The 12,939-nt window shown below is 41.9% G+C and overlaps 1 protein-coding gene across 2 annotated transcripts; it reads right to left on the reverse strand.

The window, feature by feature from the left end:
- Window positions 1-1,520: 1,520 nt before the first annotated feature.
- On the reverse strand, window positions 1,521-12,135 carry gal3st1a (galactose-3-O-sulfotransferase 1a). 2 transcript variants are annotated; one of them, XM_039013200.1, is made up of 3 exons: window positions 12,029-12,135; window positions 4,984-5,131; window positions 1,521-3,185 (listed from the first exon to the last, which is right to left on the reverse strand). In XM_039013200.1, the coding sequence occupies exons 2-3, from the start codon at window positions 5,109-5,111 to the stop codon at window positions 2,030-2,032; spliced, it is 1,284 nt and encodes a 427-aa protein (XP_038869128.1). In that variant the 5' UTR covers window positions 5,112-5,131; window positions 12,029-12,135; the 3' UTR covers window positions 1,521-2,029. The 2 variants fall into 2 exon arrangements, with proteins under 2 accessions (XP_038869128.1, XP_038869127.1); XM_039013199.1 differs by lacking the exon at window positions 12,029-12,135 and adding an exon at window positions 10,773-11,336.
- Between the last annotated feature and the right edge of the window lie 804 nt (window positions 12,136-12,939).

Below are 12,939 nucleotides of genomic sequence, written 5' to 3' on the forward strand. Positions count from 1 at the left end.
TGACCATTGCTGTGGTTAGAGACGGAAGCACGACTGTATCCTTTACATAACTAAAATGAGATTCACTTTCTACGATCTCTCTCTCCCTCTTTCTATTCTGATAGTCATGAACCTTCAACTCTCTTCTCTCCAGCGTTGCACTTCATCATTTATTTCCTTATATAATCATAGCCACAGGAAGGTGGCTGGAGGTTCCGCAGCAACCCTGATAGATTAAAATAGCCTACATTTGCCAACGCTATATACTTACTGCTGTCTGTTCAGGAAGAAATTAAACAATTCTGAATACTACATCAGGAGTAAACCTATAATTTACCCACAGAGGATCAATAGTTTATTTAATTTTTTTGTCTAGGTGTGGATTGTGTGTAGTCGAACCGCAAGGCATGCCTACAGTCCGGAACACGCGGAAAATCGTTCAGTTAACAAACAGCATGCAGCCAAAACAGACATTTCGCAATATTTCAAATACAATCGCGGGAAAACACAGGTTGGAAAGCAAATGGATCCTGCTGAAAAGAAGGCTAATCTGTTATCAACTTCCAAATAGGCCTATTGAGACAACAGCATTGTTTTACAAAGTAAAACAAGAGAGAGATAAGCTTTTTGGCACGAGCGCATCCGCCATCACCGGCGAGTGAGCAGCGCATCATTGGGAGAGTCACTGAAACTGCAAAGCTTTTTTAGGACTATAATTTCCTCCTCATATTGTATACTATTTGTCTCCCCGCACACCTAGGCCTAGGCTATTGATGGATTTAAGACAAACTCATTTCTAGTGATCTCAGATTCTCAGTTTGTCAGTGTCAAAGTAGCCTGTCATTTCGATCATTTGTGAGGTATTAAAAAATAGTATGCTAATCTAAAATGATGTAGAATTAATTTAATTTAATGTTTTAATAAAAGGCCACATTTTTCACGGACACTAGGCTACAATTTTTTCCCCCCCATATGTTCAATTTATGCAAGCTCTTCTTTTCTACTGCTCTATGCCAGTAGCAAAAACTATGATAATTCTGCATGGAATTTATTATAAAGGGGATTTTTTTTCATGCATTCTGGTACATCAGAGCCCCTCAAGTCACCTCCCTTTCTGGCACACTTTGTTCTGGCACCTACCAATTTACAAATTTGTAACGTCCTGACCAGAGTTCTTATGTGTTTTGCTTGTTTAGTGTTGGTCAGGACGTGAGCTGGGTGGGAATTCTATGTTGTGTGTCTAGTTCGTCTGTTTCTGTGTTCAGCCTAATATGGTTCTCAATCAGAGACAGCTGTCAATCGTTGTCCCTGATTGAGAATCATATATAGGTGGCTTGTTTTGTGTTGGGGATTGTGGGTGGTTGTTTCCTGTCTCTGTGTTTGTGGTCTGCACCCGATAGGACTGTCTCGGCTTTCACTTTTGTTATTTGTTAATGTTCATCGTTTATCATCTTATTAAACATGTTGAACAATAACCGTGCTGCATTTTGGTCCTCTCCTTCATCCCAGGAAGAAAGCCGTTACAAAATTAAGCACTGCATTGTTGATATAGTCCCAAAATGTTTTGCTAGTCAGCGATCAGGTTTTCAAGATATATAACTTTCAAAATACAGAAATACAGCTGGTATGACGCATTTTGCATCATCTTATGCAAAACACAGCATCATATGATTCAAAATGCATCATACTAGCTGTATTTCTGAAAACTTGATTGCTGACATGCAAAAACATTTGGGACAATATCAACAATGGACTAATGAAACAAATACAAAAATATCGTTTTGAGGTGGAGTTTTCCATTTAGGCAAACAAGTCAATACTGCTGACACATAGGAAGAGTTCATCATTCCATGCTAAACACAACCCCTTATGACCTTATGCAGGCATTCAGGCCAAGGATATACCACACACTCTCTCTCTCTCTCACTCTCACTCTCTCACTCACTCACTCACTCACTCACTCACTCACTCCTTCACTCACTCTCTCTCTCTCTCTCTCTCTCTATGCTCTCTAATGTAACATTGGCCCATCTCTCCAGTCACCCGCTTGTCACCAGTTGATCATGTCTCTCACATGCCCCCACAGCTTAGTGATCCACAGGTTGACCCCCAGCTCTGTCAGGTATTGCAGCTCGGGTGTGAGCATCTTACGGCACAGCTTGAGGTGGGCCTTGTCCACGTTCTTTTTCAGGTTGTAGCCCATGATGGACTTCTCCCCGATGGGCTGCCAGGGCTGCATGACTGTCTCCTGGATGCTATCTGCATCCACAGCATGCCCTCCCTCAATACAGACGGCCGCCATCTCTGCATTCCTCCTCCGGAGCTCCGCCACGTCGTCAGCCATCCGCTGGTGCCCGTATGCCTCCACCTTCCTCCAGAAGGTTGCATTGAAGTGTTGGTAAAGCCTCCAGTCCACGGCGTTCCACTCCAGGGCCTTGGCCCTCAACTCTGGGGTCAGTTTGGACACGGTGGAGCCCTTCCGGGCGTTGAGCTTGAAGAAGAGCAGGTCGTCCATCTCCCAACAGAGGGTGTCCATGAGCAGGATGAGGGACTCCTCAAAGTGCTCCACCAGCATGACCAGCTGGAAGCAGCCTGCGATGGCCCGGATGCCCTCCTCCACCCTCGGGTCGCCCAGCTCCAGAGTGTTGTCCTGCCCGAAGTCGAAGAACAGAAGATTCTTGAGGTAGAAGGAGTTGAAGCCATCAGGGTCAAAGTAGTGGCGGGGGTCGCGCAGGAACTCCCCCACCTTGTCCTTGCCTGGTATTTTCCAGGTCATGGGCACCAGGCGGCCAAAGTAGTGGAAGGAGGATTCAAAGAGCTCAGCCGGGTCTCTGAGGATGGTGATGTAGGAGGTGTCTGTGGGGAGCACCTTGGCCACCTCCGGTGCATTGAAGCGCATGTGGTTGCATATGATATTGAAGCACATGCCGGGCCTGTAGTCCTTGACCTGGGAGCGTTGGAATGGGGATGGGTAGAAGAAGTCATTACGGCTGTCTGGAAAGGCAAACTTGAGCCTGTGCTTTTCTCCGAAGCGGAAGAGGATGTTGAGGAGCGTGCTGCTGGCCGTCTTGTGGGTCTTCATGAACATGACATCCACTTTGGGAGTGCAGAGGCCCGTCTGTCCCGCGGCATGCTGGGAGCCATTTGTGAATGGTGTGGCGTGGGCTTGAGCAGGCTGATGAGCGCAGGAGTAAGGCACTGGCACCCTATGGAGAGCAAGTGTACACATATACAGTAACAGTCAAAAGTTTGGACACACCTACTCATTCAAGGGTTTTTCTTAATTTTTTACTGTTTTCTACATTGTAGAATAATAGTGAAGACATCAAAACTATGAAATAACACATATGGAATCGTGTATTAACCAAAAAAGTGTTAAACAAATCCAAATATATTTTATATTTGAGATTCTTCAAATAGCCACCCTTTGCCTTGATGACAGCTTTGCACACTCTTGGCATTCTCTCAACCAGCTTCATGAGGTAGCCACCTGGAAGGCATTTCAATTAACAGGTGTGACTTGTAAAAACTTAATTTGTGGAATTTCTTTCCGACTTAATGCATTTGAACCAATCAGCTGTGTTGTGACAAGGTAGGGGTGGTATACAGAAGATAGCCCTATTTAGTAAAATACCAGGTCCATATTATGGCAAGAACAGCTCAAATAAGCAAAGAAAAACAACAGTCCATCATTACTTTAAGACATGAAGGTCAGTCAATCTGGAAAATTTCAAGAACTCTGAAAGTTTCTTTAAGTGCAGTCGCAAAAACCATCAAGCGCTATGATGAAACTGGCTCTCATGAGGACTGCCACAGGAAAGGAAGACCCAGAGTTACCTCTGCTGCAGAGGATAAGTTCCTTAGAGTTAATTGCACCTCAGATTGCAGCCCAAATAAATGCTTCACAGAGTTCAAGTGACACATCTCAACATCAACTGTTCAGAGGAGACTGCATGAATTAGGCCTTCATGGTCGAATTGCTACAAAGACACAACTACTAAAGGACACCAATAAGAAGAAGAGACTTGCTTGGACCAAGAAACACAAGCAATGGACAATAGACCGGTGGAAATCTGTCCTTTGGTCTGATGAGTTCAAATTTTAGATTTTTGGTTCCAACCGCCGTGTCTTTGTGACACGCAGAGTAGGTGAACGGATGATCTCTGCATGTGTGGTTCCCACCGGGAAGCATGGAGGAGGAGGTGTGATGGTGTGGGGGTGCTTAGCTGGTGACACCGTCAGTGATATATTTAGAATTCAAGGCACACATAACCAGCATGGCTACCACAGCATTCTGCAGCTATACGCCATCCCATCTGGTTTGCGTTTAGTTGGACTATCACTTGTTTTTTAACATGACACTGACCCAAAACAAACGTCCAGGCTATGCAAGGGCTATTTTACCAAGAAGGAGAATGTTGGAGTGTTGCATCAGATGACCTGGCCTCCACAATCACCCAAACCTTGAGATGGTTTGGGATGAGTTGGACCGCAGAGTTAAGGAAAAGCAGCCAACAAGTGCTCAGAATAGCTGGTTGAGAGAATGCCAAGAGTGTGCAAAGCTGTCATCACGGCAAGGTTGGCTAATTTAAAGAATCTCAAATATAAAATATATTTTGCTTTGTTTAACACTTTTTTGGTTATTACATGATTCCATATGTGTTATTTCATAGTTTTGATGTCTTCACTATTATTCTACAATGTAGAAAATAGTACAAATATAGAAAAACCCTTGAATGAGTAGGTGTGTCCAAACTTTTGACTGGTAGTGTACAACACATCAAATCACAAATATTATCTGATTTACCATTATGCAATGATGTAGAAGACCCCAAACTAATTTTGCCTCTCATAGTAGCTTATTACCATCATTCATGTGGCAAATAAAGCAATCTGTATCATCTGTATATCATATATATTGCTACTGAATGTTGTTGATGCAATATTTACTGCAAAGGATGCCCAACAACCTCCCCTAGTAAAAAGTGTCTAAAAGGGGCTTACTCGGGCAGGTTGAAGTGGACCTGTGGAGCAGAAAGGCAGTAGAGCAGGATCATACAGCTGGTAAGTAGGGCACCCAGGACAAGGCCTTTGCACATCGACCTCCATTGCCTCCCCTGTTTGACAACCATGGTCCCAAATTGAGGGTTATCTGAAACAAAAAGCAGTGTAAGTTATCCACAGTGTACCAAAACAATAGGCTGACAGTCCTGAAATCAACAAACTCCATTTTGTCATTGACATGGAGTCTGTTAGTCACTTGGATCCACTGTCTCCTGTTCCTACTTATTTGGGAACGCACGTAACAGCTCAGTCAAATGGTTGTTTCCAATGAGCACATTGTGTGCCTTTGGTAATGAAACAACTACTAGGTTTATGTTGAGCAAATGTCAAGAAATGTACATTCCTTGATCATTTGAACACACACATTGTATCCTTAATACAATTCCTTGAAAAAGGCGCAATGGGAAATTGTCCAAAGAAGATGCATGTCCCAGCACCTAATCATTAAAGCTGTACTCAAGAGTTTATCATAATTTATGTTGACATTTTGATACATAAGAGAGACTTAACATTGTATACGTCTTATTGTAAGACATTGTAAGGGATCACACATATTCTTCCAATTATAAAGCGTTATACCTGCATGCTTTTGAAAGTGTTACAGCTACACCTTTACTCTGAACACGGCACAGTGTAGCCACACAACAGCATGGACTGATATACCCTGTGTTTCTGTGTCATCTGTCCCTTAGATGAATAATGCATGGGGCTGGAAAGTCATCCAGTACGGATCTGCAGCCATTCAACCTGCAGCCTGAAATCAGATCGGACTGCACAGTGACCCAGAACAAGCTGGCAGCATTATGTACATAACGTGGGTCACCCAGTTGCCACCAAGAGTGCGCTCGAGCAACTATACTAAAGACAAACCAAGTCAAGAATATCTGTATCAAAATGCTCTTTATTTGACAGAAAGCTCCCACGGCTTTGTTGAAGTTTGAGGTTTGCTCAATACTGAAATCTTCTGTGAACAATTAGGTCTAACATCAGCTAGAATCACCATCCCCATTTTGCAGACATTTGTGTGATAAATGTGTTTTTTTAGTGGAAAAGAAAACGTTCTGTGGCTGCTGGTCACTCAGTGATGGAGTTGAAAATGTCTTCTGCTCCTTTGTCTGGGAGTTCCATGACGGGGCCGTTATAGAGGCATGTGAGGGGGCATTCTGCCTGCCCTTAGAGTCAGCCCAGGCACTGGGATATATGGGAGACATTTAAGTGCTAGTCCCCCTGAATCAGGGATCTTTTCATGGAGCTGTTTAACCTGCCAATGGACCTTGGTATAGATGTGTGCTTCGTTAGGCTGAGCACTTACTCTGGCTCTGGGAAGGATGCACACCTTTGGTGGGCAGGTGTCTGTTATTGTGTAATGTTTCATGTAGTATATTGTATCTACCAAGTATTGTCTGATATGGGTAGGTGCTAAGAAGTAACAGTGACTTTAGAAAGTATTCACACCCCTTGACTTTTTCCACGTTATGTTGTAGTACAGCCAGAATTTAAAATGGATTCAATTGCAATGTTTTTGTAACTGGCCTACACACAATACCCCATAATGTCAAAGTCAGAATTTATACTAATTAATTAAAAATGAAAAGCTGAAATGTCTTGAGTCAATAAGTATTCAATAATTTGTTATGGCAAGCCTAAATAAATTCAGGAGTGAAAATTTGCTTAACAAGTTACATAATAAGTTGCATGGACTCTGTGTGCAATAATAGTGTTTAACATTATTTTTAATGACTAACTCGTCTCTGTACCCCACACATACAATTATCTGTAAGGTCCCTCAGTTTAGCAGTGATTTTCAAACGGGGAGGTTTTCTAATACCTCGCAAAGAAGGGCACCTATTGGTAGATGGGAGAAAAAAAAGCAGACATTGAATATCCCTTTGAGCATGGTGCAGTTATTAATTACACTTTGGCTGGTGTATCAATACACCCAGTCACTACAAAGATACAAACATCCTTCCTAACTCAGTTGCCGGAGAGGAAGGAAACCTCTCAGGGATTTCACCATGAGGCCAACGATGACTTTAAAACAGTTACAGAGTTTAATGGCTGTGATAGGAGAAAACGGAAGATGGATCAACAACATTGTAGTTACTCCACAATACTAACCTAATTGACAGAGTGAAAAGAAGCAAGATTGTACAGAAGAAAAATATTCCAAAACATGCGTCCTGTTTGCAACAAGGCACTAAAGTAATACAGAAAAAAATGTGGTAAAGCAATTACCTTTTCGTCCTGAATACAAAGTGTTGTGTTTGGGTCAAATCCAATACAGCACATTACTGAGTATCACTCACAATATTTTCAAGCATAGTGGTGGCTGCATCATGCTATAGGTATGCTTGTAATCATTAAGGACTGGGGAGTTTTTCAGGATAATAATTGGCAAATGTTGCAAAATCCAGGTGTGGAAAGCTCTTAGAGACTTACCCAGAAAGTCTCACACCTGTAATCGCTGTATTGACTCAGGAGGTTGAGTACTTATCTAATCAAGATATCTAATGAAGATATATTAGTGTTTTATTTATCATGATTATTTTTTTTACAAATGTTCACATTTTTCTTCCACTGACGTTACAGAGTATTTTGTGCAGATGGTTGACAAACAATGACAATGACATCCAATGCCACTTTGTAACAACAACATGTGGAAAAAGGGGTGTGAATACTTTCTGTATGTCTACAACACCATTCAAATGGAATTGTATGGTGAAGGGCAATGGCAAAAGTCACTCTCTCCACAAATCGTATAAGCAGTAATGTATCCATTATCTGATGATATCATAACCTTCAGTCACAAAAGCACATATTGACATACTGTGCATGAAAACATTCCTTGGCAATGAACCGCAAACAGAGACATTCAGGAAAACATTCAATGTGAGGGCTAACTTGCTATGCACACCATCACAGTTATTGCCAATGTGCAAATAACTCATGTCTGAATAAAACCTGCTATGGAATAGGTTAGGTAGGTTAGGTCTGAGGAGCATGATCAGACACTAGCACTACCACTTCCACACTCCAGTCCCAGGGGGCAGCAGCAACCGGGTCCAGGTTCTCTGTCAAGCCTTGATAAAGTGTGCAGGTGTTGGCAATTAGGAGTTTAATCAAACCTTGAGAGAGAGGTGGCCATAGAGCCTCTCGGCCTGACTGTTTTTGTTCTTTTAGTTAACCTCTTCGGTTTCCGCAATGTACAGTTGAAGTCAGAAGTTTACATACACCTTAGCCAAATACATTTAAACTCAGTTTTTCACCATTCCTGACATTTAATCCTAGTAAAAATTCCCAGTCTTAGGTCAGTTAGGATCACAACCTTATTTTAAGAATGTGAAATGTCAGAATAATAGTAGCGAGAATGATTTATTTCAGCTTTTATTTCTTTCATCACATTCCCAGTGGGTCAGAAGTTTACATACACGCAATTAGTATTTGGTAGCATTGCCTTTAAATTGTTTAACTTGGGTCAAACGTTTCGGGTAGCCATCCACAAGCTTCCCACAATAAGTTGGGTGAATTTTGGCCCATTAATCCTGACAGAGCTGGTGTAACTGAGTCAGGTTTGTAGGCCTCCTTGCTCGCACATGCTTTTTCAGTTCTGCCCACAAATTTTCTATGGATTTGAGGTTAGGGCTTTGTGATGGCCACTCCAATACCTTGACTTTGTTGTCCTTAAGCCATTTTGCCACAACTTTGGAAGTATGCTTGGGGTCATTGTCCATTTGGAAGACCCATTTGCGACCAAGCTTTAACTTCCTGACTGAGGTCTTGAGATGTTGCTTCAATATATCCACATAGTTTTTCTTCCTCATGATGCCATCTATTTTGTGAAGTGCACCAGTCCCTCCTGCAGCAAAGCACCTCCACAACATGATGCTGCCACTCCCGTGCTTCACGGTTGGGATGGTGTTCTTCGGCTTGCAAGCCTCCCCCTTTTTCCTCCAAACATAACGATGGTCATTATGGCCAAACAGTTCGATTTTTGTTTCATCAGACCAGAGGACATTTCTCCAAAAAGTACGATCTTTGTCCCCATGTGCAGTTGCAAACCGTAGTTTGGCTTTTTTATGACGGTTTAGAATTTCTGGATTAACTATCTAATGTTAGCTAAATGTAGTAATTAATAAATTGGCTACATTTCTTTAAATGGACAATTCTGTGAACTGTCTTGTGCAGCTTTTAAATTGACACAATACCTGTTAGCAAAGGTGTCCGTTAGAGATGACGTGCAGGAGCTTGCAGTGATTTGTAGTCTTGCATGTCTACTTTGATGCTAATTCGTATTTTTGAATATGAGAGTAAATAGAGCCAAATATATTGATATAAGTCACCTTGTCCGAGAGAGATTTACATGGTTATCAAAATGTCACGCCAGGGTAAGCCTACACGAAACAAAGCCCTTATTTTAAGTGTTTCTAAAATGGGAAAAATGAATGGTGGAAAAACGATTGGAATCATTTCCCTGTTTGACCGCTCGTTTTTATGGGTATTATGACACCTCCACTGTGGGGCTCTATGGCGACAGCTAGTCTTCAAGGATACTATCGGCAGAGCAAAATGTACTTGGCGGTACAGTAACTGAAAAAGGTTGGAAACCACTGCGCTAGCCCGTGTTGCACTGGTGTAGGCTTGCCCGTGTTGTACTGGTGTGGGCTTGGTATGGGGAAAGCCCATGAAGGGCTAGCCCATGTTGGGCTGATGGGGTTGTTGTGGGCTAGCCCATGTTTAGCCCATGTTTGGCTGGCTAAGCCCCTGCCCACCCTGCCCACCAAATACCCAAATGGGGCCAATAGGGCCATGTTTGCTGGGTAGTCAGTTTACAGAACAATTAGGCAAGCCTAGGCCCCCTAGACCCAGCGAGTATAGTGTAACAGTAGGTTTGTCTTATCAGTTCTGTAACAGCCCATATTGGCTGCTCTATCATTTGAAACAATTTTCTTCAGCCCAAATGTCAGAACTCAAACTTGAGATAAGATATTTTAGTTGCACATCATGATCATTCTATTATACCTATGTCAAAGAATAAAACAAAAAAATAGATGTTTAGAACCAGTGGTGGAAAAAGTACTAAATTGCCATACTTGATTAAAAGTAAAGACACTTTACTAGAAAATGATTCAAGTAAAAGTGAAAGTCACCCAGTAAAATACTATTTGAGTAAAAGTCTATAAGTATCTGGTTTAAAAAGTACTTATGTACAGTTGTGAAAAAGAGTAATCAATTGTCATACTGCTATAGATCAAATTCCTTATATTAAGCAAACCAGATGGCACAATTTTTTCTTTTTTTTCTTTTACGGACCGACAAGGGTACACTTCAACACTCAATTTACATACGCAGTATTTGTGTTTAGTGAGTCTGCCTGATCAGAGGCAGTAGAGATGACAACGCATTATATTGATAGGTGTGAATTGGACCATTTTGCTGTCCAGCCTGAGCATTTGAAATGTAACGAGTACTTTTGGGTGCCAGGAAAAATGTAATGGAATAAAAAGTACATATTTTCTTTTGGAATGTAGTGGAGTAAAAGTAAAAATGGTCAAAAATATAAATAGTAAAGTACAGATACCCCCAAAAAGGACTTAAGTAGTACTTCAAAGTATTTTTACTTAAGTACTTTACATCACTGTTTAGAACCATAAATAGGTCTGTAGTATACATTTCAATATACAAATCTCAAATGATCCTCAGTGATTCTCTTTGTGAAAAATAACACTTACCCTTTTGTGCATAAATCCAGCAACTGCAGTTAGATTAAAAATGCCACTGAAGTTGAAACCTAGGACGGTTGTTTCTCCTCAGAGTGTATAGCAGTGAGTATAAGAAGAGCTGTCCGGTCCACTGGTGCCTTTTTCCTGCTCCCGTTGGGTCACACATGCTGTCACAACCCCACCTCATGGTCCAGTACTTTCCTTATCATTACATATGACCGAAGCCCATTCACCTGGCAGGTGCTCTCTCTCTCTGTATATTATGCAAACCTGATGTCTCTGGCACCCTCCTCCTCCACTTTCAACTCTCAAAGTGATCAGGCTCCCTGTCAGGGGACTTGCACTTGTCAGTGTGTGAAAGAGAGAGAGGCACATAGAGAAAGAGAGAGGGAGAGAGAGAGCGTGAGGGGGGTAGAGGGACAGGGGAAGGGCTCTTTTCTGTCTTTATACAGAAGGCTATTGAGAGCAGACACTGGACTCAAGTCTGAGATGCAAGCTGATAGGAGGGCTAGCAAATAGTTTAAAAATAAAAATGCAGAGAGCCACAGAGCACAAAGCCCTCGATTGTGCCAACTTATCAAGCCTGCTCTATCTCACGACCGTATTGTTCTAAAGACTACTTTAGCAAGCTGTGCATATAGATCATTTAAAAAAAATGAAAATAGGATTAATACCATAATGAAATATGAATTAAGAAATAAGGCATGAGAACCCATGGATGATCATAAATACACACGGCTAAGGGATGTTCTTGGGCACAACACGAACAATAGGTTATAAATACACTGAAAAGACATGGGTATTGCATTTCATGTACTCTTTGTTTTGTGGTGAACCCAGTTACAGTACAATAGCCACAATTCATTTTTCAACTAAACAGCTGAACTTGAGGGATGGGCTTGAAAAACCTTCTACTGTTCTCAACTGAAGGACCAACAGCTTATGTATATTTTGAAACTTTACATTGTTTGGGTTATGATATATGGATTATGTACTAAGTTTGTAAGTTATATTACTTAAGAATCAAAGGTATATGTAACACATTAATAAGAAAGACCTAGTTAAGCTGCAGCTGGCCCAGAACAGAGCGGCACGTCTTGCTCTTCATTGTAATCAGAGGGTTAATATTAATACTGTGCATGCCAGTCTCTCCTGGCTAAGAGTTGAGGAAAGACTTCTAGTTTTTTGTAAGAAACATTCATTTGTTGGAAATTCCAAATAGTTTGTATAGTCAACTTACACACAGCACTGACATAAGCACTTACCCCACCAGACATGCCAACAGGGGTCTTTTCACTGTACCCAGGTCCAGAACAAATTCAAGGAAACATACAGTATTATACAGAGCCATGGGTGCATTGAACTCCCTTCCACCTCATAAAGCGCAAGTGAAAAGGAAACCCTGGTTTCAAAAAACAAATAAAGCAACACCTCTCCCACACGTGACCTACAGTACTTGTGTGTATGTACTGACATGTATGTGTAACTGATAGATGCAAACACACGACATGTTAATGTTTTAAATGTATGTAAATTGTAGTCTTTTGTCTGTAATGTCTTGGATCCCAGTAAAACTAGCTGTCGCCCATTGGCGTCGGCTAATGTGGATCCTAGTAAATCTAATTGTGAGGAACAGCAGGAAATCTTGTGTAAAACTGATTTGATTCATTCTGCATTTTCAGCTTCATAATAAAGGCGTGTTACCGGACTCAGATTAAGCCTACTCCTGGACCAAAATGCACTTTCAATGGAGATTTGCCTACTTCTTTGGACTCGTGAGAATATGGACAGCTGTATTTGGTACCACTACCGTCCATTTAACGGCAGTATCACGGTGTCAATAGAGAATGATCCAGACATATGAGCCAAAGATTGATTAGTCCATTTTACTCTGGGAAGCGGGATGTGACAATATGTTGTCATACAGCACTGACTGTTACAGTAAAGGGAGGTGGGCACTGTCCCTCTCTTTCCACACACTAAAGCCTTTCAATCCAGAAGGAGAAAGCATAGGGATCACGCTGATCATCCCACCCTGCCTCTAACCCTTCCCCCCTCAACACTCAGTCTTTTGTTGAACGGGGTGCGTCCTGAGTGCCAGGCTGAGACTCGGACTAGGCGGGCATGTGTGGAATGCAGATATGGCATGCTGGTAAGTAGGGGGGGGGCAGCCAAC

Source organism: Salvelinus namaycush, chromosome 18, assembly GCF_016432855.1.
Source record: "Salvelinus namaycush isolate Seneca chromosome 18, SaNama_1.0, whole genome shotgun sequence".
Taxonomy (NCBI): Eukaryota; Metazoa; Chordata; class Actinopteri; order Salmoniformes; family Salmonidae; genus Salvelinus; species Salvelinus namaycush.

Coding starts and splice junctions, on each gene's coding strand:
- gal3st1a (XM_039013200.1), bottom strand. CDS start 5,111: ATGGTTGTCAAACAGGGGAGGCAATGGAGGTCGATGTGCAAAGGCCTT. Junction 3,186..4,983: donor GTCCACTTCAACCTGCCCGA/GTAAGCCCCTTT, acceptor TGCTCTCCATAG/GGTGCCAGTGCCTTACTCCT.